Source organism: Trichechus manatus, unplaced genomic scaffold, assembly GCF_000243295.1.
Source record: "Trichechus manatus latirostris isolate Lorelei unplaced genomic scaffold, TriManLat1.0 scaffold00022, whole genome shotgun sequence".
In the NCBI taxonomy this organism is placed as follows: domain Eukaryota; kingdom Metazoa; phylum Chordata; class Mammalia; order Sirenia; family Trichechidae; genus Trichechus; species Trichechus manatus.
This window is the reverse complement of record NW_004443958.1, coordinates 7687198-7713082: the sequence shown is the minus strand read 5'-3', so window position 1 is coordinate 7713082 and position 25885 is coordinate 7687198. Positions and strand designations below refer to the sequence as shown.

The 25885-nt window shown below is 41.4% G+C and overlaps 1 protein-coding gene across 1 annotated transcript; it reads right to left on the bottom strand.

The window, feature by feature from the left end:
* Positions 1-14759: 14759 nt before the first annotated feature.
* CCN3 (cellular communication network factor 3) lies at positions 14760-25568 on the bottom strand. Its single transcript, XM_004372970.1, has 7 exons — positions 25563-25568; positions 23442-23447; positions 22045-22174; positions 21689-21914; positions 20373-20624; positions 18021-18235; positions 14760-15056 (listed from the first exon to the last, which is right to left on the bottom strand). The coding sequence occupies exons 3-7, from the start codon at positions 22126-22128 to the stop codon at positions 14760-14762; spliced, it is 1074 nt and encodes a 357-aa protein (XP_004373027.1). The 5' UTR covers positions 22129-22174; positions 23442-23447; positions 25563-25568.
* Between the last annotated feature and the right edge of the window lie 317 nt (positions 25569-25885).

Here is a 25885-nt window from a genome sequence, read left to right as displayed (position 1 = left end):
AGTCTCTGAACAATGCCCCTCCTCTGCTGTCCCTGAAGCCTTTCCAGTGAGTGAGTTTGGCTCTCTGAGTTTGGAGCAGCTGGGACTGATTACGGCATGGCATCTAGGAAACTGCTACATCTGACATTTGTCTTCTAGAAAACCATCATCCTGTCCACAGGCCTTCGAACTGCCCAGTCTTTGAGTCCCTCCCGAAGGCTGAGTAATCCCATTTTCCCCACTGGACAGGAGGGGCTGGCTGAGGTCATTATGACGATTTATTAGCAGCGTGTTGGGCTGTAACTCCCCAAGGAGCTTGCAATATTGATTTTATGCATGTCATGCTTAAGATTAAGCAGTTGTAATCCTACTTCGTATATTACTTCTTGAAGATTTTAACAAGCTGGTTTTGCCACTGGCATAGTTGACATATTCTAATTAATCTTTGTGAAAAGAGTTTGACATTTTTAAATGAGCTCATCCACATAGCATCAGTTATTCTTCTCTGATATCAAGGATAAATTGGAATGAGGCATGATTTAGAGAAAATAGCAATCTCACCCTCCTGTCTTCATTTCCCATGGGTAGGTCAGTCGTCTGTAAAATGGGTTATGATTTATAAAATCTATAAGAGTGTGTGCTATCAACGATGGGATGATATTGATTTAGTGAAGATTGTCTTCTTTAAATTCTCTAAAAGAGATTGACTAAGAGCTTTCTAGAAAAGGCCAAAGGCCACAAAACCAGCAGGAAGTCTTACCATTTCTTTGGAAAGGTCAGGCTTACGCCTTTTGAAGGAAGCATGGCTGATGGTTCAAATGAATTTATTATGTTACTTCTTTTGTGCTTACAGACTGCCTATTTTTCTCTCAAATGCCAGAATCATTAGCTAAAATCTGAGAGCTCTAGAACTTTAAGGGATTTTAACAAGTGTCTTAGTCATCTAGTGTTGCCATAACAGAAATACCACAAGTGGATGGTTTCAACGAAGAGAAATTTATTTCCTCACAGTCAAAGGTGGCTAAAAGTCCAAATTCAGGGCGTCAGCTCCAGGGGAAGGCTTTTTCTCTCTGTCGGCCTTCTTCTCTTCGGTGTTCGCCTGGAGTAGGAGCTTCTCGGCACAGTGACCCGGTCCAAAGGACGCGCTCTGCTCCCAGCACTGCTTTCTTGATGGTATGAGGTCCCGCTGTCTCTCTGCTCACTTCTGTCTTTTATATCTCAAGAGATTGCCTCAGGACACAATCCAGTCTTGTAGATCAGGTCCTGCCTTACTAACACAACTGCCACCCATCCTCCCTCATTAACATCATAGCGGCAGGTTTACAACATACAGGAAAATCACACAGTACCAGGAATCATGGCCTAGCCAAACTGATACACCCATTTTTGGGGGGACGTAATTCAAACCATGACAACAAGCATATTGGCCAGAAAAATCCATGCCTTAATGGGTAGTTCTGAGCATTGAATGAGATAATGTGTGTAAGGATATTTGGAACGAAAATCAATTTAATTAGAGCTGGAGTTACCCCATCTAGATGGGAAAGAATGTAAATCAGACCTAAGAAAGGGTCAATGGCTCCTCCCTCAAAAATTCTAGAGTCATTGTTTCCACAATGGGTGAAGTCAAAGCTAAGCTGAAAGACTTTTTTTTTTTTTTTGAGGAATAATCCATCTGTGCTCTGAGGAAATTTACCTTCTTAGATAACCTCATGAACAGAACATTCACTCTCTACCTCTTTCACAGGACTCTGAGCCAGCCCTGTCCTTATAAGTCAAACAGGATCATAGAGTAGAACCTCCATTAGCCTTAGACCTATGCCTTGGTCACTTGAGTTTGTAAACCTTAAAGAGAGATGGAGAGGCTCATAATTATCTGAGAAAATAGACTGGACATTGGAGTAAATGACTTGAAAAAGGTTGTGTAAAAAAAAAAATACAAGATTAAGGAAATACAGAGAATTCATTTGGGGTGCTCTTCTTTCAAGGGGTTCCTTCCCTAGTGAGACACAGAGGAAAGAAGAAGTTGGATAAAATTAACTTCTGTTATTACTCTGGGGAGCCCTGGTGGTGCAGTGGTTAGGAGCTTGGCTGCTAACCAAAAGGGTGGCAGTTTGAATCCACCAACTGCTTCTTGGAAACCCTGTGGGGCAGTTCTACTATGTCCTGTAGGGTTGCTACCAGTAGGAACCAACTGGACAGCAATAGGTTTGGTTTGGTTTTTATTATTACTCTGTACTGTTGTTTTGAGATCTATCTATATATCCATCTGTCCACATGCCTCCATCATAGTCAAGTAGCTGTTTGGCATGGGGAAGAAAGGCAACGTGATTCTTAGAGAAGAGGAAGTATTAGTCTTCCCGTCATTTTGAGGACTCTTGTGATGATATATTTGGGAGGGTAAACTTCCCCTATCCTACCTTTCACCTGCCTGTAGATTCCTAGGTGAAGTCATCACAACTATTGGGCTACTTACAACAGGACAGAGACTCAAAATCTCACTATAGCAGCAGAGAAGTGCCTTCAAGGTTGAAGAAAAAATACAATTGAATTCTCCAAGAGCTCTCCATAATTTAGTAAGGAATATTCTCAGATAGAAAGAAAGGATCTTGCCATATTTGGGTTTAAAAAGTGTTCAATAAGTGTTAAGTTAATTAAACCTTACATGGTGGTATAACATGTTTTCTTGGAGTTACAGTTTGGAGATTCTAAACATCAAAATAAGATTGTGGGGCAATTTTCAGTGTTGTCTTTATGAAAACAACCTTACACACACTGATGGCTTAGTAAATATCATTGAATTGTATCAGGATAGCGAGACACTGTCTTGGAACCCTTTATCTTCTTAGGACCATAAAAACTGCTTGTGACAGGAGTTACTCTCTAAAGCATTTTGATATGATCTTCTGCAAAGTACAGAAACATATTCAAAACCAAGATAATTATCTTGTCTGCCACTGGTCATTCTTTTAGCTAAACGGTTCACATTGCTCTATCATTTTTGCCTGTGGTCAAATTTTTAATAATCTAGATATAATATTTCCTTCCCTCTGCACAGTAAGGGTAGTTATGATTTAGAGAGAAAATGTCTACAAAATGTCAGACATTGACTTTTCCTGCTTATTATTCCATTAATCATCTGAAGATTTGGAATAAGAATGTCAAATGGACTTTTCCAAATATCAAGCATCTTAAGGATTAATATTTTGAATTTATATTTAAATGTCTTGGCGATGTGTAGACAGCTATTATCCCTAATAGTAACTTCCTTCAAATGGGGCTTTAGAATTTGTAAACTATGTTTACATCCATTCTCCCCTCAAGTTGGAAAGGGTTCATCTTCCTTAAGCTGCTGTGACTTGATACCTGAACAAAATTGGGGATCTGGTGTCAAGAAAGAACAGTGTCTTCCTTAAGCTTGCATCATTGTATATTAGAGAGACTTTGCTATTCAGGCACAGTCAAAGGGAGTCAACAATATCAATTAAAATCATGCAGGTTTTAAGCCTAAGAGTCAAAGTAAAGTATTGTATTCCTATGTCTTGATGGAGAGGTTGGGAAGTAAAGGGCCAGATTCATAAAGATAGAAGGGGATAATTTGAGGAGAGTATGGCTGGAGGACACACACTGGAAACTGGGCTTTGGAGAGCTGGTTAGGTTAAGGCTAGGAATAGGAATCAATCAAAACAATGTAAACAGGCATAGAACTGAAAGAAGGGATGCAGAGAAACAGCAAAGGGAGCACAGAGTAGTAGGTGTAGGCGTGTAGGCAGAGGTGAGCTCTGAGATGAACCTTACTGTAACCCTTCTAGGCTTCTAGCATCAATTTTACAAAGACAGCATTTTGTTTCTTAAGGGACAGAATACCACTTCTCATTTGTTTGTTCATCTATTTATCAATTAATTCCTTTATCTACCCATCCATCTCCATCAATCCTTTCATCCATTTATTATTTTATCCAACATTTATTAAGTACCGATTTTGTGTAAAATATTGTTTAACATTTTGTAGAGGAGTGAAGAGTTAAGTAAAGCCCAAAAGGTATTAGCTCTGACCTACAATAATAACAATGATAATTTCAGATTGATCATAAGGCTGCTGGAAGTACTCTATTATCAATACATAAAGACTTTCTTGGTTGTGCTTATCTAGAGATTTCATCTGTGTTTGCTTTCCACCTCTTAAACTTAGGAATGATCCCAAAGATTATTTCCTAAACTTGATGGAGGCAGTTTGATGGTTTGGTCTAGAAAAGAGGCCATCAGTAGGCACACAGAACGAATGTTTCCACTCAGATAATGCCTTCCCCCAGGACCAGTGGGTTGGGGAATGCCTACACTTCCCAAAAAATCTTTTGAAGTGAAGAAAGCAAGGCGTTGATAAGTTGGAGAGGAAGAAGAAAGGGCAAAGCAGACATGAAAAGCTTGGAAACAAACCAACACCCTTTTAATATTACTCTAGGTGGTTCCTGGTGAATTATAATGAACTGTTAACAACCTTTTAAAAGTGAATCACGTAACTAGCAGGGGAATCTGAAATAGCCACGACTCGTAAATAGGCGATTTTTTTTTCTGTAGAAGATACAGATCTTGAGTAATTTAAAATTTGGCCAAGTGCCTGTAAAAGCTTTAGATGACCTATAAAAGTACATTTGTCTCTGGGCCTCCTGCCTAAGTTACAAAATGCTATATACACCTAGCTAGCTGGGGGCTTTCAGCAGAAATCAGGGAGCCTGGACTGTTACTACATTATTCAGAGTGAGACTGTGAAGTTTAGGGCACATCCAAGGCAAATAATCCCATTCCCCCCTCCCCACAGCATACAATAAGATACCTTCTCAGGACATTTTCAAAGCTGTTCATCAAGCAAGTAGTAAGAAATTAGTTTTAAAAAAAAAAAGCTGTATGAAACATAGGAGATTGAGGGTCTTGTAAATCTGCAGCTAACTTATATACAACTGAAGAAATGTATAAATCGATATAAAATTTTGGGATTAAAAATGACCACTAAAAGGAAGGGCTATGTATTGTTAAGTAGGATCATAGAAAGTAATACTTGGACTTTATATTTGTTCCAAGATTGAGCAATATGTATTGCATTCACCATCCTAGTGTGGATTGAAGTTTAATTCTCTTGTTAAAGACTCTGTTTCCAACATTTTAAGAATTTATCTGTGAGGGCCAACCCAATATGCCAAGAGGAATGTGCTCACTTCTTAGACAATTTCGAGTTCTAATTGAGTAAAAGTATTAACTAATTAATACCTTTTCTTTTTTTTTTTTGGATATATAGTACAGGCTGATTTTGAAATGTTACTGAGGCTTTACCACATGGATAAATTGTTTTTAATAGATTGATTTGGCATTAGTACTTAGTGTTACAAACCAGTTGTTTGACATAAACGACTTATTTCAAAAACTGATCGACGATATAATTCAACAGTCTAAAAAGCTGTTCAAATGAGATGCACCTTGATATCTCATTTGACCAGCCTAATGATAAAGCAGCAGGTCCCAAGAAAGAACAAGCCAAATTCTTTGATTGATGGGGTATCGTTTTAACAGCTGACTTTTTAGCTGACCTTTTCACATCTGTACAAGTTCTTGGGATATTGTGTAGATACAGTTTCCATTGCTGATCTCATCACCACAGTGTACAGCGATCAGAATAAATCTGGAGGCTACGGTGGTTATTTTCTAATCCCAAAACTAGAATAGCATCTACTGCAATGAGATCAGACTTTAGTATGTGCATTATAACAAAAAACCAAGAGAAAAGGAGAAGGAAGGGCATCACAACTTCTTGGGGGCTGGCAATACATTATGGTGCAGAGCCTGGCTTCTAAAGCCAGGCACTCCTGGGTTTGAATCCTTACTAGTTTCATCTATAAAATCGAGCAATGATACTCATCTTGCAGGTTGCTGGGATGAAAAAGAAGGTGATAAAGATGATGTTTTTAAAAGCTTGACACATACTAGATACTCAATAGTATTAATATGAATGGGACCACAAACATTGCTGAATGTAGCCAACTCACTTTGTGGGTATGAAATCCCAGATGCCAAGCAACTAGTACACGGTCTGGTGTTGTGATTCCAGCCAAGTTCAGTGATTCCCAATATGTTCTACTGCCATGTTTTTGCCTTGGTTGAAGGGGGATGGTGGGGATTTGGAAAAGCTTAGCGGATACTATTATTGAATGATAGGTAAGATTTCACAACGCCAACTAAAGGGAGGGGGACATTTCAGGTATACAATACAATAACAATAAGAGCATGGAGGCAGTAAAACTCCAGACCTTCTGCCAAAGGGAAAATGAGCACCAATGATCTCTCCACTATAAATTTTCCTCTGCTCACTGCCTTCACTGCGGCCAATAAGTTTTTGGTATGGTGTGTTTTCATTTTCATTTTTCTCTCAGTGTTTTCTAATTTCTCTTGTAATTTATTATTTGACCCATTGGTTGTTTAATAGTGTATTTTAAAAAAAATTTCCACATATTTGTTGATTTTCCAGTTTTCCTCCTATTATTGATCTAGCTTCTCACTATTGTGGTCAGTAAAGATAGTTTGCATGGTTTCAATCTTTTAAAATGCATTAAGACTTGTTTTGGGAGATAACATATGGTCAATCCCAGAGAATGATCCATATGCACTAAAAGAAAATGTGTATTCTGCTACTGTTAGATGAAGTGTTCTGTATATGTTTATTAGGTCTACATGGTTTATAGTGCTGTTCAAACCCTCTATTTCCTTACTGATATGCTGTCCATTATTGAAAGTAGTGTGTTGAAGTCTCCAACTATTATTGTTTCTACCTTCAATTTTGTCAATGTTTGCTTTATATATTTTGGGACTCTGTTATTAGGTACATATATGCTTATAATTATTATCTCTTCTTGTTGAATTGACCTTTTCATCAATACATATTGTCCTTCTTTGTCTCAGTTTTTGACTTAAAGTCTATTTGTTTAATATTAGTATAGCCACCCCAGCTATTTTCTGGTTACTATTTGCATGGATATTTTTTTCCATCCTTTTACTTTCAACCTATTTGTGTTTTTGGATCTAAAGTAAATCCAATGATCCATCTGAACACATAGTTGGACATAGTCTTGAGGACTGGACGTTTCTCTCAATGAATGAGGATTGAGTGGGGAGACTTCTGAAACCTCTACCTCTCTGTGTACTTTTCGACTCTTCCAGGTATGTATTTAGGAGTTACAAGAGACACTCCTTTCCTCATTGTTATTGTAGAGGTACCTGTGGAGGTAGCTGATCTTTAGATCAGAAATTGGTATCTGAGGAGGCTTCAGATGAAGAGCTGGTTTATCTAAGAACAAGGGTCTTCTTTATGTCCTCTTGCTTCAGACTCTGAGCTCTAGGGAGCTTTCTTTCTCTGGATTTATGGGTACCAACAGCGGAGCTGAACTATTTAAAACGGAGCCGCATAAGAAAGTCTAAAAAAACTAGATAATTTAGTCTGCAGAATCAAGTTCTAAACGAAAATTCATACAACCCACCAAACTGTAAGCTTTATGAAGGCAAGGACTATATTTGCCCTATTTACACTTTTATTCCTATTTCCAGCACGTTACTTGAAATTTGGTAGATGAGCAATGCATATTAATTAATTAAGACAAGAAAGAGCCCTTTCTTAATGCTAGTGGCTGGAGAAAAGCTCCGGACCATGTTCCTGGCAGTTCTTGGTATGAGAGTTGTGACCCAAAGTCAATAGTTTTGCTTGGCACAGAGCTGGACACACTCCTACATGCCTTCTGTCGGGGAGGTGTCTTAGGTGGTTAGCAGTGTCCAGAGCACAAATCTTTCAGAGCTCAGTAGTAGCTCATTCATCCATTTGATTTTCCTGAGCAACCACTACTTGCTTCTCTAACTGGGGTACATACAATCCAGGGTATAGCCAATAAGGCAGAGGGATTGAATACACAGATTCTGGATTCAGATTGTGAGGATTCAGATCCTGGCTTTACCATTTAATAGACTTATAATCCTGTGCAAATACTTGTCTTCCCAAAGCTTCATTTTTTCTTATCTATAAAATTGAGATATAATAGTATCAACCTCATGGGATTGCTATAAAGACTAACATCAATGAGATAATTCATGTAAAGCACTTTGCATGTTGCCTGGTACATAATCTTGATTTAGGTTAGTTCTTTTCCTTTTCTTCCACCTCCTCTTTCTTCATCTTCTTCCTAAATTTCATATATTTTAAAATACACCTTATTCACATTTTTGCATTTCTGAAATTGAAATGAGTCTTATAGTTGATGGCATGTCCTAGGTCAATTAGCAAAATTTTTCTTTCTTTGTGATACAGTCATTAATAGCATATCTTACAATCAATGACACCTAACATCAGATAAAAAAATATGGACTTGTTATTACTGCCAATTTTACTATGTGAATAATGCAAAGAGATACAAAAGGCTTCATGTAAACATGGTGTATCATTCTGCAGCATCAATTTTACTTGAAGCTTTGAGTGGGAAGAGGTGAATAATCTAGCCAATAACAAAATTTGAATGTTATTTTTATATTTAATTAAGCATAGGTGTACTAAGGAGAAGTAAAAATTTACCGAATTTTTAAGAGAAAATATGGCATGTCAGAAATTTTGGCCTCCAATGCTGCATTTCTCATGCTAGATCTTCAGACAATAAGTGTTTATTGTGCTCAGCTGTTCAGAACACTGTGAATGGGAAAGTTTGAGAAGCACTGCATGAAACAGCAGTGAGAAAACAAGACAAGGTTCCTGCTCTCATGGAGCTTACAGTCTAGTGGGAGACAGATGTGAAAGCAAATGGTGTTTTAGGTGCTAGCATGCTAATTGTTACAAGGAGCAGTTGGGCACGAAAGAGGGAGTGGTCAGGTCTGTTGGGGGCAAGAGGGTGCCCGTTGAGATGTCTTCTTAGAAAAGGTGAACTTATAGTAGATTCTCGAACAATGATACGGAGTTTGGGGAGACGACCAGGTACCCTCAACAAAATCCTTGTAGTTTTCATTGTCTTTCCTGGAGGCTGAGATGCTCTGCAAAGTATCGGGGAAGGTGTTCAGTGCTGAACTTTCAGAGGACATAGAACTCCCATTCCTAGGGTCTCCTCTGCTGAGGTCCTCCAAGGATCTCGTGGGAGGCCTTGCTTCACAGGACAAATTTGGGTCAGCTTGGAGTATACTGCTCCTTATTTGACCCAAGCTCAGAACTTTGTCGCCTCTTCCAAACTTTTGAATCTCTGCTACAAGGAGAGCCTTCTCAGATTTTGCTAATAAAAGTCCAAGCAACATCCTCTTCTTGGATGATAACATATTTATTTCCAAGCTATTTCTGATAGAACCTGTGTGCTATTCATTCTCTGAAACCCTGCTGTTTGAATGGAATTGAATACTCTTTTGTAGAACTGCTTGGGCTGAAATTTAGACCTTCATTTTCTGGTTCTAAGGAGAAAGATGCACATCCTTTAGGAAGAATGTTACAACATCACCATCCTTACCCTTTGCTTCTCCTGATTATCCCCAGAACAACTGGCTTAATGTAACAGCAATTCACAGTCCTCAGCTGGATGGCTGCAGGAACTTCATTATTGAGAGTTCAGCAAGTGCCAGCAGTGTTATTGAAGTGGTAATTGAATTTTGTGAACCTTCTGTGGTCAAGGCAGCATAGCAATGCCTGCAAGAACCATTAGGATGAAAACATTTCCAACAATAAGAAATCTTCAAACTAAGCTTGAGAGCACGCAGCCAAAAGACACTCTGTTTTGATAATTTGACTTATGATATTTGGCACTTTGGAGTGAAACTTGTTTAGAAGCATGACAATGTATACCTATGAGAAAGGTACTGGGAGAGAAATCTAATACTACACAGAAATCTCCACCAACAGTTTTATTGATAATCTCCCCAAATGCAGATATTTGGAACTCTTATGTGACAAATTATCTCATGTAGTTAAAGATGTCATTGCCTTACTATTGAATTGAATCCTTGTGTGGAAAAAGAAAAGAAAAATCCTCAAATAATTTTCAATGAAGTGTGCCTTATTACACCGAAATTAAGTGCTTTCAAGAAAACAATTTTCACACCCATGGAATGATCTCAACAATCTCACAACTTTACAACGATGCTTCCAAAAGGGAACATTTATCGTTTGAATAAATAGCACAAAAATGAAAACTGCTGGAATTATTTTGGTTGCTAAAAATATACTTGACCTCAGCGGCTGCGGCTCTGTGAAAAGGAAAGAACTTTGGCTCTGGGCTCAGGCGCACCGTGAATTTGAATCCCAGTTCCTTCATTTACTGTGCCCTTAATAGGTCATTAGGAGTCCCTGGGTGGTGCAAATAGTTAACGCTCTTGGCTGCTAACTGAAAAGTCGGAGGTTCGAGTCCACCCAGAGGCACCTCGTAAGAAAATCCTGGTGATCTACTTTTGAAAAATCACCCATTGAAAACCCTATAGAGCACAGTTCTACTCTGACAAACATGGGGTCACCGTGAGTTGGGGTCAACTGTTTGGTTTTTACTGGTTTAACAGTTCCTTATCTTCTTTGAGTCTTTTTTGTCTTCCTTTATAAAAATAAGGTCTGTACTGTCTACCTCTGAGCACAAGAAGCGTAGAATAAGGGAGTGCTCGGCTCTACTAGATACTTATATTAACAGCTGTCATTTGTGGGCCTCCTATGTGCAAGGCACAGTCAAGTGCTTATGAACACACATCATCTGACAACACTATGAGCCTGGTATTTAGGGTGACTAACTCAGCCCGGTTTGCCTGCAATTGTACTAGTTTTAAAATTGAAAGCCCTGCATCTCAGAGACCTCCTTAGTCCAGGGCAAACCAGGGCAGTTGATTATCCTATCTGTTTTATGTTCTCATTTTATAGGTGTGGAAACTGAGACTCAGAGGTTGTGTGCAAGTTGCCTGCTGTGCCATAGCTGATAAAGAGTAGGCCTGGTTCAAGCCCAGGTTCAAGCAACCCTAAAGCCTGTGCTTTTCCCCCAGCCCCAAACTGCTCAGTAAATGTTGTTTTCCTTACTGAATTACAGAAAGTTCTGGACTTTGCAAATATTTACACCACAGATCACATTTTTTCAACCTCCTTTAATTATAATTTCAGGAATGCATGAGTGTGTGTTTGTGTATGTCAGAGGGTAGGGGATTTCTCCCAGGGTGTAATGAAAAGGATAGTTTAAAAGCCTAACGTTTATTTCAAAGAAAATTCTACCTTTTGTCAATGCACAGTCCATTCACTCATTCAACAGGTCCTACCTACTGCCAGGTACTGTGGCAGATAGAAAGACACAAAGAAGACTTAGACACTGACCTCAAGATGCTCTGTGTTATGGAGGTCTACAGAAACAGTTGTAAAATAGCGTGAGAAGTACAACGACAGAGGCAAGCTCATTACCTCCTACCTCCCCTCACCCACAACCTTCCAGCTACACTGATCTTCAATGCTCCAAGCGCATTCCTGACACTGGCTTTTTTGCACGATCTCTGCCTGGAAGCTTCTTTCTCCTAATCTTTGACATTCAGATTTAAGCTGAAATGTCCGAGCCCCAGTGGTACAGTGGTTAAAAGTTCGGCTGCTAACCAGAAAGGTCAGCTGTTGGAATTCACCAGCTGCTCCTTGGTAGCCCTATGGGGTAGTTCTAATCTGTCCTTATAGGGAAATGTCACCTCCTTGGAAAGAACTTCTTTGAAGCACCTGAAGTTAAATTAGCCACCCAGAAAATCTCTATTGCGCTGTTTTGATGATCTTCATAGGGTTTGCTTATCACCACTGATATTTATCTTGTTTGTTTACTGCTTTTTGCCTGCCTTTGCCAACAGAGTGTAAATTCCAGGGAGACCAGGCACCTTGTTTATTTTATTCATGGTTGTATTCCCAGGACATAAAACAAGGCTGAGCACACAGCAGAGGTTGGTACATATCTGTTGAATGAACAAAATGAATAAATGAATTAACTAAATGTTTTGGATGTTGGAAGGGGCAGTTAGCTTAGCATGAGTGAGTAGAGGTAGGAGTGGAAGTATTTTTGAAAGGATATCTGAATTTAATTTTCTTCCTGGTTATAAAGGTTGTATATTGTCAATAAAGAAAAATTGGTAAAGAAATGCCAAAAGAAAAAAAAAGAAAAGAAAAGAGAGACCAAGATGAGATAATCGTTGATATTTTGTTGTACATTCTCTCCTAGGTCTCCTTTCCTTTGCATTTATAGATATTTTTGAACAAAAATCATTCTTTCCATAGTTCTATACTTTTTTGATAAATATTCTCCTGCATTTTCATTTCAGTGATTGCTTTGTTTTTTATCATAGTGGATGTACTGTGATTTATTTAGCCAAATCTATATTGTTGGACTTTTGAATGATGCCAGTATTTTGCAATTATGAACCATATCGAATCGAACAGCCTTGTACATAGACAATCTTTGCACGGACCCATAGAGTAGCTTAAAGTAGAAGCAAAAGAACTTTAATTTGTTAAAGTTACTTTTAACTTTTTAAAATAAATTCCCTCATTTGTAAAATGGGGATTTGAGTGTCTATTTTGTAGGGCTACTGTGCAAATGAAATATCATACTGCAGGTAGGGCACTCAGCACAAGGTACGTGAAAAATGTTAGCTGGCCTTAAGAGTTTCCTTGGAATAAACTCCTGGGAGTCAAATTTGCTTTCCAGTCTGTCTTAAAGGACAGGTAGAAATTAGCTAAAGAGATTGATGAGAAGGAGGCTATAGACAGGAGTAACTTTGGAAACAGGAAACCTTTTCTTTTTTAATTCTGAAAGAACTTTAGACTTACACTGAATGAGCCAAAAACTACGAAAGAGAATTTATATTAATTCTGATTCTCTAACTTGTCAGATGGCAGCACTGCTCAGTGCTGTATCATCCCTAGAAATATGCTTTTCTGGGCATGTAGCAAGAAAAGGCTGATCAAGTTAATGCTGATTGTTTAAACTGGGTAATTGGAAGGATGGAGAGCCCTTTAACTAGATAGGGAAGCCAGGGAGGTAAGCTTTTTCTCAGTCAGGCAAGTTCAATCTTCAATATACAGAGGTGTCTAGCCGGCTTTCTCTGGGTTGTGCAAATGGTTGACATGCTCGGCTGCCAACCACAAAGTTGGAGGTTTGAGTCCAAACAGAGGTGCCTTGGAAGAAAGGCCTGGCGAACTGCTTCTGAAAAATCAGCCATTGAAAACGCTATGAAACACAGTTCTACTCTGACACAAATGGGTCACCATGAGTTGGAGTCGACTTGACGGCAACTGGTAGCTGGCTGTCCAGGGAAAATAATCAGGACTCAGAATGTCGGCTTGAGAGTCAATAGTGTGCAGAATATTTGAGGCCTTGGCTGTGGAGGCACCTAACTCAGTTACAGCTGCCTTTTGTTTCCCTCCTGATAAGAAGTTGTGAGGTCACCATTTTTCTTTCAACAGATACTGTCGATTGGTATCTGATTTAATCCATAAAGTCTTAGTTTATTTTTCTTTCAGCAAACAATAATGCTAAACTTAAGCACAAAGTCATAGCTAAGTCACACACAGAGAAGGTCATGTTTATTTAGTGCCATCTGACAAGTACAGAAATTAAAAAGAATATTTTACAAAATGTACAATTTATATTTACATAAATACTTTAGTGATGACATTAGAGGAATGCACAGATGTAATTTTGTAGCCTATTTTATATCCTGACAAATTAGATATATGTTTCTACATACATATATCCTGCTTGTGAGTTTTCATAAACACAGACCCAGAATAAGTTTTGGGCATGTCTACGATGATTCTAAACTCTCATAAAATTTGTGGTAGTTGTGCCCCAATAGCTGATTTTGTTCTTATTCGAAATTCCACTAAAAGCACATAGGAAAGTCATCAGGGGTTAAGACTTTGATTCATTTAAGGGCTTTGGACCTCAGTTTACTCATCAGTAAGACAGGAGGATTCCTGACGATACACTGTGCTTCTGCTGGATTAAAGAACAAGTGAACCTCAGCGGCCTCCAGGACAGACAGATTCTAGGGCCCTGTCATCTTTGTATCAAGGAGTGTTCTCTGGTTAGCTTCTTTCTATGGAAAGGAGTCAATTTCTCAGTTTTTGACACCAGTTCACTTAATTAACCAACATTTCATTACTGCAGATACAACACAATTCCTAGTGTACAACAAAACACACAATTAATAGTCTCTGGATTTCAAGTTGAAGAGCTATACATCACCTCAGATCTTGAACTTGAAAGTTCAGAGTTGAGGTGCCCATAATGGGATCTCAACCAAGAATCTCAATCAAGAACCCTCAAATCAAACCTTAATGTCTGGTGAAGTATTTGTATGAAGACATGTTCAGTATGATCTTGGACTCCACTGTGTCATTCATTACAGTGACTTTTTTTGAAATTGCACTAGTCTACACAATATAAAATGAGTATAATGTGATATACTCTATAAAGTAAAACATATCTGATTTCTTAAATTCATAGACATTTGCTTTTGTAGAAAACACCATGCAAAAGTAAGTCATCCCTAAGCCATATCCTGAGCTTACCTTCATTCAAAGTTTACTGCTAATCATATCTTTGATCAAAAAAAAAAAAAAAAGTCAGGTATAAATGACCTCACATGACTGCAGAAAATATGATACACAGGGCTCAGGGATGAAATAATGACTCTTCATTCTTTTCTTTATATTCACTGGATGGTGGATCATGCAGTAGCTATACTTGGCTTCTGTAGGAGGGCTTCTCCAGGGACACTTGTTACATCTCTCCTTTACTGGTGTTGAGCTCCAGCTCCTGGAGGAAGGCCTCCTTGTTCTGAGGACAGTTGGTGTGACAGGCGCAGGTCCCGATGACCATCACTGGTTTCTTGACGATTTGCCCGGGGGAGCACTGGAACTCCACCTGGATGGTTTTGGTGTTATGGGGGGTGCAGCAGCGGCCATCGCTGCAGACCCCGCAGAACCTGGGCTTGTAGGTGTGCAGGCTGGTGCAGTTCTTGAACTGTAGGTGGATGGCTTTGAGCGACTTCTTGGTGCGGAGGCACTTTTTTCCTTTCTAAGAAAGAAGAACAGCAGTAATGCATGGAATGGCTACCATTCCTCTGAGGAACCGTTTTAGGAGATTGCAATAACCCGCTAGCTGCCTATCCAATATTCACTGCTCTCACTTCTTTGCTAGCAGAATGTAAACTGTGCAAAATGTGCTCAGTTAAAAGTATTTGCTTCCCCAGACTACGTGGGAGCTTAGGATGGCCTTATGACAAAGTTCTGGCCAGTGAAACATAACCTAAGGGATTCTTGGAATTGGAAATCCTTTGTCTTCTCAACAAGTTCTTTCTTCCTGCATCTGTTTTCCTCTCTGCCTGAATGTGGACACCATACCTGCTGTGACCACATTAAGTAGTGGTGCTATAACCTCTTTTGACCTTGAGGTGACAAGCATGGTGAAGGCATATGTATGATAAGGAAACTCAATCATTTTTTAAATTATTCTAAGATGCTTTGGTGTTATTTTTAGCCCAGTGTATTCTTAGGTGTTATACAGAGAAAGGGAATAAGCCTGGCATTGTTGCAAGCCTACAATGTTTCAAATACTTTCCGACATTAACCCACTGAATCCTTATTAATGACATTCACTTATTACAAGCACAATTACCATGCAGGCCCAGTATCAGGTGCTGAAGATAAAAGAAGACAAGACAGCCACAGAAATGGGGAACCCAAGCAGATCATCACACTAGGCAGCGAGTGTGAGGTTAGAGATATGAATGGGGGCACACAAGGGGGTCATCTTAGCCCAACATCAGGATGGTATTACTGCCCAAGTTTTATAAATGAAGAAATAGAAGCTCAAAAGTCTAAAGGGATCAGAAAACATCCAGTATTTGAATTTGTTTGACTGCAAAACCCAAACTTTCTTTTATACTATGACTGTAAGAAATTCCAGGACAGTGGGCTTTAAGGTTATTTTCCATGAAGGCAAAGCAAGTCTAGAATTTATTCAAGATTCCACTAATAATGGTTAATGAGGAAACCCAATATTGATAATACAGGAAAGAAATAACTATGTGTATTTCTTCATCTACTAATTTGCCACAATTCTCCACTGCCCTTCATCTTCCCAGGCACAGCCCACAGCCTGCGGGGTGATTAGACTTCGAATTCTCTTACATCAAGTGGTTCTCAAACTTTAGCGTGCATCAGAATTATCTACAGGGTTTGTTAACAACAAAACCAAAACTGATTGCTGGGCCTCATACCCAGAGTTTCTGATTCAGCAGGTCTGGTGTAGGGCCCAAGAATTTGTATTTCTAACAAGTTCTTCAGTGATAACTGCTGATCTGGGGACCACGCTTTGAGAATCACTGTCCCAGATTATAAGAATCTCCTGGCAACAAGGAGGTAATGATTATTTTGCTAGTATTTCTCTGGGATCCATATATGTTCCCTAGGTTCCATATACTACAAATAAATACATTAAGTATATCCCAATATTAAACAGAGTGCAAGAATACAAATGTCAGGAAAAGAAACAATAGAAAAAACCACATTTCAGAGGCATGAGGTGGAAAATCCTGATTTAACTAACAAGTTAAAAATATTTAAGGAATTGTTTCTTCCTTTTCATATTTAATGTTTAACTTATATTCCAGCCAACACCACAAAAAAGCACAAGGGCATCAACAACTCTGTGTGTGTGTGTGTGTGTGTATGATTGCTTATGCAGGTGAACTGTATTACATGGATGTGATAATTCCCCTAAGTGTGAGGGGGTACAGTCTTTAGGGTATAATTTGGGGGATATGGTGTTTCTGAACACTCTCTCAAAACTGGTAGAAGAAACATAAAGTTAGGAAGGACCTCAAAAAGCTATATAGCTAAGCAGCCATATAACTAATACAACTACTAGGGACTCCTTTTATTTCACTAATAAATAGAAATTTTAAGTAATGCTGCCTAATGTTAACAAAGTGCTTAGTATATACCCATCACTTGGCAAATTCATTCCATTTAATCCCCATGACACCCTTGAGGCAGGTACTATTAATGGCCCTATTACACAGGGATGGAATTGAGGCTGAGATGTTGAGAAAATTGCCCATGATCACCCATCTAGTCCATGTGGAAAGCCAGGATTTGAAGCCAGCCTGTCTGGCTCCAGAGTTTGCACCCTTAAGCATTAGATGACGTTGCCTCAGTCTAGAGCTATGTAAACCCTTCATTGCTAGGGACTGTTTTATTTTGGCCTTAGGCTTGTACAACCGTGCATATAACAGTTTAATTTGTGTGTTGCATTTATCTAACATAGGGCTCTGGTAACAAGGTGTGTGACGTCATCAAGAACCAATCAGAGCTTCTGATCTGCATGCCTTATACTCAGCGTTAACACACTGAATTGATATAATTCCAGCTAACGAGGAAAGAAACATTCTGTTTAATTTGGCCCATATTGCTTTCTATTGGCAAATGTGCTATTTCCACTGGACCTTTTTAAAATACTGAAACTAATTCACAGATTCCCATTCATTTATTCATCAACAATTATTTATCAAGCACACTATGTACCAGGTAGGCTGTTGGGGACCGAGGGGTGAATTGGACAGACATGGTCCAGACCCTTTTGCTTTCTACAGATTGAGCCCTGAGGAGTGAAGGGGAACTCAGGTCAGAACTGACCTTTCTAAAATCATTTATGCTTGGTAATTCTGTAGCCAATTTTCCCCTGGGATGGAATGGGGATTGCCAGAGTTCAGAATTGGGCAAAGTGTTATAGTTGATGGACCCTTCCTTTTTACTTATGAACTTTCTGTGAGTTATCTGGTGCATTTCAATGCATCAAAGAGAAAACAATGTGTAAATTTGCTCAGGCTGGCATCTGAAATCTCTCTGCCTTCTCTCTGGGGTGAACTTCCAGCTACAGCATCTGAGTCAACCAGCATCACAGTGACTTTGTGATGCCCAGGCTCCAATGAGGCAAGACCATGCCCTCTGTGATGGTAGGCTTCTCCAGGCTCCTTACCTTATCTGTTGGTTGCTCAGGCTCTTGTTCGCAAGGCCGCACCAGGCAGAGCTGAGTCTGCTTCACCATCTCACAGTGCCGATTCCTGTTGGTGACGCGAGTGGAAAAGCCCATGCCGCAGCTCCTGGAACAAGCACTCCATTCTGTGGTCTGTTCAATGCAGTTGATACTCGAGTCAGAGACTTCAACTCCTAGGGTAGCTTCTGGTCTGTAGGCTATGGGACGTATAAACAAAGAATAAAACATGAGAATCACAAAGTGATCCTTTCAATCATTGGTAGAAAGAGGTTCTCATCCAATTCTGTACCCACTAACCTGGTACTCCCAGGGGACAGATCTAGAATCTTTATTTACTAACCCCTAACAGGTAGCCCTGTGACGCAGTGGTTACGGGCTCGTCTGTTAACCAAAAGTTTGGCAGTTCGAATCCACCAGCCACTCCTTGGAAACTTCATGGGGCAGTTCTACTCTGTCCTAGAGGGTCGCTATAAGTTGGAATCAACTCGATGGCAACAGGTTTCAGTGGCTAATAAGTAGCCATCACCCATCTGTTGGTTTGCCCTACTGTGGTGGTTTGAGTATTACTATAATGCTGGAAGCTATGCCTCCAGTATTTCAAATACCAGCAGTGTCATTCATGGTGGACAGGTTTCAGAAGAGCTTCAGGACTAGGGCAGACTGGGAAGAAAGACCTGGTGATCTACTTCTGAAAATTAGCCAAGGACAACTTATGAATCCCAACAGCATATTATCTAATATAGCGCTGGAAGATGATCCCTCTAGGTTGGAAGGCACTCAAAATACACAGTGGCTGCAACAATGGACTTGAGCATACAATTGATCATGAGATGGCGCAAGACTGGGCAACATTTTGTTCTGTTGTATATGGGGTCACCAGGAGTGCAAGCTGATTTGATAGCAATTAATAACAATACCAACAGGTGGCACAATCCTGACACACTGTAGGCCTTCAAGAAGTCTTTGTGCAATGACTGTCCAATATATCATTAAGATGCTTAGAAGAACCTGTCTTTAAGAAGCTTAGTGGTTTTAAGAATAGAGGACACCATAACATCAAAAACTAGCCTTAAAACTATGGTGTTTTCAACACGTGCTTTTATACATTAAATAAAGGTTATGATAAAATTTTAATAGTGATGAGTAAGTAGAACTAGCCTGTTCAAAATAGTGATGAAAGCTGTACTTTGCTTTTGGGAGACAGAAGTGATTGTTTCAGCCACAGGATACAGAGACATGGACTTCAATTACAAAAAGTTCTGTCTTAACACTTAAGATGAATGGTTTGGGACACATCTTGTCTACATGGTAGTTTTCCCTCTTTGTAAGGCCTGGCTGATAATTTCTGGTGGCAGTCATTCTATAAAACTCACATAACCAAAACCCAAACCAAACAAACAGAAACCAGTTGCCATGGAGTCAATGTTGACTCGTGGTGACCCCATTGAGTCAGAGTAGAACTGTGCTCCACAGGGTTTTCAGTGGCTGTGATCTTTCAGAAGTAGATCTCCAGGCCTTTCTTCTGAGGCACCGCTGAGTGGATTCTAACTGCCAACCTTTTGGTTAGTAGCTGAGTGTTTAACAGTTTGCACCACCTGGGGACTAAACTCAGCATACTGACAATATAAATGATCCGGCTGATCAATGGCTTCTAACTGATAGATCAACTTGTAAGGATGTTTTTTTAATATCCTTTATAAGATAAAACAAAAAGAAAAACAAAACACTTGACCCTTCCTGCAGCATCTGGAAAAGTGACATCTCTCTGTGATACCTGTCCAGGGATGAGGAACATTCTTCAGGGGGCTAGTTTTGAGAGGACATAGGCAATATATGTAATCCAGAAAATATAGAGCGATTTTTATTTTTATCTTTGAAACATTGGTAAGAGTCAAGTCGGATTGACTTAAAAAACAACTAGTGGCCATTCAATAAGACAAATTCAGTCTCATTCTCAATCAGGCAGGTTCTTTTTAGAAGAAATAGCCAAAACAATGGACTCAAACATACCAACGTTCAGGAAGATGGCATAGAACCGAGCAATGTTTCATTCTGTTATCCATAAGGTTGCCACGAGTCCAAGCTGACTGGATGACAACTATCAACAAAAGCTTTAGAAAAACTTGTGTGTGTACTTCAGTAACTTAGCTTGGATTTAAAGACATGATGAATTTGTTCTCAGTGGGCAATCTGGAATCCACAACTGAACGGCCAGAAACTAAGGCTAATTTTCTCATCTCAAATCCAAAAGGACGCTCCTGCTTCCCGGCTGCATTTACCCTGCAGGCAGAAAGGCCTGTGTTGTGACCACCCCCAGGTACCAGAGCTTCTCACCTGGTAGGGCAAGGCCTCCCAATCCCCCTTCATCATCGGGGTCGCAGATCCACTTTTCACAGCACTCCCCGGGCACCTCAACTTTTCTTGGAGCTGGGCAGTCAGGCCGGGGCAAGAGTAGGTCGTGATTGCAGCGGGGCACACAGCCGATCTGCCCGTCTCTGCAGGTGCACTGGTATTTGCAGCTCGGCTGGAAGGTCTCTCCACTGCGGTAAATGACCCCGTCAAACACACAGTTGTCTCCTTCTAGCACTAGAATATTAGGGAAGCAGGTGAGAGAGGAAAACAGGACATGATGTACTGGAGAGGCTAGGTAAGATCTGGCAGAAATGTTCAGACCCTGAGTCGTTCTTTTCTAGTTGCGGTGATCTGGTTTCTTATCCATCTCCAGTAGGGAGATGTATTCATGAAGGTCCTTTGGAGCAAGAAGAAACTTTCAAGACCATCCTGTCCAGGTTTTCATTTTACAGGTGATGCAGAGAAATGATACAGTTTTACTTCCAGTAATAAAGTCATTTTGCAAGAACCTTTTTAGATACTCCTACTCCAGAAGTTTAGAATTAAACAGGAAAAAACAAAATGCACTTCATATTCTCCAAATAGGTTAACTGGTCAAATTGGGAAGAGCATGGGGATTCCTTGGCATTCAAGCAGAGAAAATCATCACTGGCTTAAATTACAAAGTAAAAGGCTTTTTCAAGCCCTGAATGCAGAGAGGTAGGGACAGTCTCATACTACAAATGGTAAACCAGGTGGAAAATTGACCCCGAACTGACTAAATTTCATGAACCTGGGTTAGCTAGTTGTCTGCATTTTATTTTACTCACTGCCATCTGGACAAGGGTTGCATAGTCATCCCAGGAGACTAGGGGCTGCTTTGGCTCAAAAAGGACAATTACAGGTATGAAAACAAACCTGCTGGACCGCAGTTGTGAACTGTGAGGGTGTGAGTAAGCTCACACTTCCATCACCCCCAAGTGTGTCCCTGGAAATGTCCAAAGGAAATGACTTCACTGGCCTTTAACCCGACTTCCCTCCCCATCTATCTAGATTCTTCCCTAGGGAGGCAAGTGATGAATGCTTCTCACCTCCTTGGGCAGGTTTCCTCTCTGGCTTCTGGCACTCCCCAAAGCCCTAGGCGACCCCAAACCATGCCTGGCTCCATAAACATCACCTATTGCGTTATCATCATCATCATCATCATCATTAGCATTATTGCTCATCACCCTCTGGGAAGGGGGAGAAAGAGGAGAGGCAAGAGGGGCAGCTCCAGCTGGCCCAGGAGAAGAGTTCAAGCGTCGAGGGGGCTGGATTACCCATGCAGATCCCAGTCTGGGCGTGAGGGTCGGCGCTGCGATCGCAGTAGAGGCCGCTGCTCTCCTCGCACGGCTCCAGCTCCGAGCAGCTCTCGCCGCGCTGGCGGGCGCACACCAGGCAGCAGGAGCAGCCGTCCAGCACGGCGGGCACCCCGGGGGCGCAAGAAGGCGGCGCCGTGGGGCACAGGCCCGGGCACGGCGAAGGGCAGCGCTGAGCCAAAGCGACCTGGAGGCGGGCGAGACAAGAAGGACAAACCCCTCATCAGGGACGGCCGAGGGCGGACGAGGCCAGGGCCCGGACAGGGGCCGCCCCGGGAGGGCAAAGTAACTGGGACGCCTTGCGGGCGCGCCCTTACCTGGCCTAGGAGATGGAGGAGCAGGAAGGCCAGGCAAAGGCGCGGCTTTTGCAGGCAGAGGCTCAGGCTCTGCTCGCTCTGCATGCTTGGGCTTTTTCCTGAGCTCTTACTGAAACGAGACTTTCTACGCCTTAGTGTCGCTGCCTGCGGTCCCCGGGTTCCGAGTCGCCGCTTCGCCTGCGCCACCGCGCAAGTTTTATACCGCGCTCCAGGGACGCGCACAAGCCGGTTGGCTGTGGCGCGGGGAGGAGGGGGATCAGATGGGTGGGGAAGTGGAACTAGCCCCGGGGTTGCCATGGCAATTGGCCGTGGGTGCCGCTCTCCTTAGGGCGCGGCGCCGGGGCCTGTGTGTGCCTGTGTGTGGCGACTGACTTTTCCCAGAGCTCTAGGAGGGGCTGGGTGGAGTCCCGGGGCCGAGCCCCAGGGCCCGCTCGAGCGCGTGGGAAGGAAACGCCCGTTTCCTCCTGGAAGCGGCTTTGCCTTCCCCCAGGACAAAGACACCGCCACTCCCCACCACACTTCTCCGCCCAGGCCGTTCCCACCAGGGCTGCGAACCGTGGGGCTCTCTTCACGGGATGCATGGAGTTTGGGCCATCTGTAGGGAGGTTGGCGAGAGGCCCGGGTGTTTAGTCATAAGGGAAGCACTTGCAAGTTTGTCACCGTTTAGGGCTCTCATCGAATGTGGAGACAGAGAGTGATTAAAAGAGAGAGAAGTGAGGGAGGTTAGGAGGGAGGGATGGAGGGAAGGAGGAGAAAAGAAAAAAGAAAAAAAAGAAAAACCACAGAAAGGAAAAGAATCTCAGTGTTAGGATGGAGGATGCTATTGGCCAAATGTCAAAGTTCTTTTTGTCCAAATCATTCCAAGCCTCACTGAGTCTTTAACCCATATTCCACAGGTTTGATGAACATAAAACATAATAAAATTAAAATATAAGAGCCTGAGGTGAATACAGACGTTCCTTCTTGGTAAAGAAAAGCCTTGAAACACCTGCTGTAAAATGCCAAACGAGAAACAGTACGTCTGAAAATCCAAGAGGCTTTGCGAGTTTTGTAGGTGGGTTCTGCTCAGCCAACGTCAAAACCTCAGCGAATTAACCAAGGTGTGAAGAAGCAGCTTGCTTTACTTGGCTCCCCCTCCAGCCAATCAAATCCCTCTCCCACCAGGCACCCACTTTCAGAAAATGGCAGCCTTCGAATGCTAGTCACCTCTTAAAAGAAGAGAGAGCAATCTTATTGCTCCAAAGGTGACATTGCTTGAAGGATTAAAAAAAAAACCACAACCCCCCCCCCATTTCAACTTCACTGCCGCCCCCAAGGTAACTATGCCCAGCTCCTTTAAGGATAGCTGCTTTTGAAAGACACTTTATAGCCAAAAATATACACGCCTGTGATATAACTCTAGACTTTATAAAGAAATAAATTACCTCTCCATCAGCTGTCTCCAGCATGAAGGAAATCAAAGGCAGCTTGAGTAAGGGGCCAGATCTTCCCCTGCAAAGTCTGCCCGGGGTGATGAAGTCACCTCAGGCCCCTTCAGGGTAGTTCTATGAGCAGCTGGTAGCTACCATGACGTACTTCCAAGCCTCCAATAATTCTGCTTTCTTTGAGGTAAACCGGACTGAGCAATACTGAGGGGTTGGGTAGAGACTGAATCGTTAATTTTGGCCCTTGTCTAAGACACTTATATACTCTTTGAGTTGATGGGTTTGTTTACAGGTCAGCTGGACTAGTGATACCACCACCTGGCTGCACATCAGAATCAATCAGGCTGTATATATATATAAACTCGTTGCCATCGAGTTGATTCCGACTCATAATGACCCTGTAGGACGGAGTAGAAATGCCACATAGGGTTTCCAAGGATCACCTGGGGGATTTGAACTGCTGACCTTGTGGTTAGCAGCCGAGCTGTTAACCACTGAGCCACCAGGGCTCCATATATATGTATATATATAATATGGATTCCTGGGCCCCACCCCAGATCCACTTATTTGGATTCTGCAGTGGTGGCTCTTGCTAGACAGCATTTTAATGTACCTTCAAATGAGGACTGGCTTTTAGGAAACGTAGCTTATGGAGCTGTTTGGTAAAGCAGAAGGTCCACAAAAACAAAGGACTGCTCGATGAGATGGATTTACACAATAGCCACATCAATGGACTCAAACATACCAACCATCATGAAGATGGTGCAGGGCTGGACCATGTTTTGTTCTGTTATACATAAGGTTGTTGTGAGTCAGAGCTGACTGATGGCACCTAACAACAACAGTTACAGAGCAAATTAGAAGCTTAGTTAATACAGACGCAAGGCCATTGGCTAAGCTTTCAAAATAGGAATAGGCTGAGACAGAACAAGAATCAATTGGCAGCATTGAGGTTGGGCTAACTCTTCTCAGAAGAGGGGTGGCCATGAGAGGAGCTATGTAACTTTAAGACGAGGACGAAATGTTAAGAAGTCACCGCTAATCTGAGCTGCTACTCTGGGCTCTTGGTTGCAAGTGACAGAAACTGAACTTACACTAGTTTTGGCAACAGAGGACTTTATTGGAAGAATACTCTAGTATTTCTCTTAATAACAGAATTGGAATGGTGCAACTATGCCTCGGAGGCAACTAGAATCAAGGCCTTAAATGCCACTGTACTCTGTCTCTCCTCCTAGCCTCACTGCTTTTCTCTCTGTGTCACCATTAGTCTCTCCCACCACAGACCAGCTTCTTCCATATAAGGAAAGTATCATCCTTAAATGATCCCACATCTCTTATATTATGACCTTATCACCACAGAAAGAATGCGCCCAATTTGGAAAGTTCTAGAAATCAAAAAAACAAAAAATAAAGAACCAAACCCATTGCCATCGAATTGAATCTGACTCATAGGAACTCTATAGGACAGAGTAGAACTGCCCCATGGGGTTCCAAGGATTCGAACTGTTGACCTTTTGGTTAGCAGCCAAACCCTTAACCACTGCACCACCAGTGCTCTTCAACTCTCTAGAAGAACAAACTAATCCTGTCAATGGATTAAATATGAGAATTAGGTAACACCACATTGTTGGAGTGGGGAGGTAGAGAAGTTCCCTAGGAAAGACGGAATGATTCTTTTAGATGAAAGCAAGGTTGGCAGGCAAAACAATAAATATCTACTCTATTACCTGCTATAAATGACCCTGGATAAGTATCTCTGCATTAAATCAATTGGAAATTGAAAGTGAAGCCCCTTGATAATAACCATCTATGTCATGTTTTGCTTCCTCCAGGAAGCCTTCCCTTAAATCCTCCATGCTGGAATAGATTTTCATCCTCTGTGCAGGCCTGTACCCCTGCTTATCAATGTTACATCTAGGTTGTTGAATTATAATGGTGTGTCTGTTTTGTGTCTGTCTCCTTCTCCTGCCTGAGAGTCCCTTGAGGGGAAGAAGCACGTCATATGCACCAGAACATCTCAGAATCTACTTCACAGATGGACATATGGCCAGCTATTCTTGGACCTTTTGATATACCGCAAATCTCACTTTGAACTTGTCACTGCTCTGAGGATGATGAAGTAAGAAGATCTGCAGATCGTCCCTCAGCATTAGCTGAAGTTAAATTGGTCCTATCAGTCACCACCCACCCATCTGTCCCCGATATCCACCTTCTCTTAATCTTTGCTGGCACTACAGGGCCAAAGGATAGATTACAGGATGGTGATCTTCTCCTGTTTGAAATAAAGCATGTGCCAGTTGTGCTCTCGGGTGAAGTCAGAGGAGAACTTACTAGAGAATCTTCCTAAGCTGCTGGGTTTGGTTGTCAACCAAGGTGGCAGCTCCATGAGGTTATAAGGTGCAAAGACTTTGGCCAGA

Coding starts and splice junctions, on each gene's coding strand:
- CCN3 (XM_004372970.1), bottom strand. CDS start 22,128: ATGCAGAGCGAGCAGAGCCTGAGCCTCTGCCTGCAAAAGCCGCGCCTT. Junction 18,236..20,372: donor GGGAGGCCTTGCCCTACCAG/GTGAGAAGCTCT, acceptor TACGTCCCATAG/CCTACAGACCAGAAGCTACC. Junction 15,057..18,020: donor CTGAGCAACCAACAGATAAG/GTAAGGAGCCTG, acceptor CTTCTTTCTTAG/AAAGGAAAAAAGTGCCTCCG.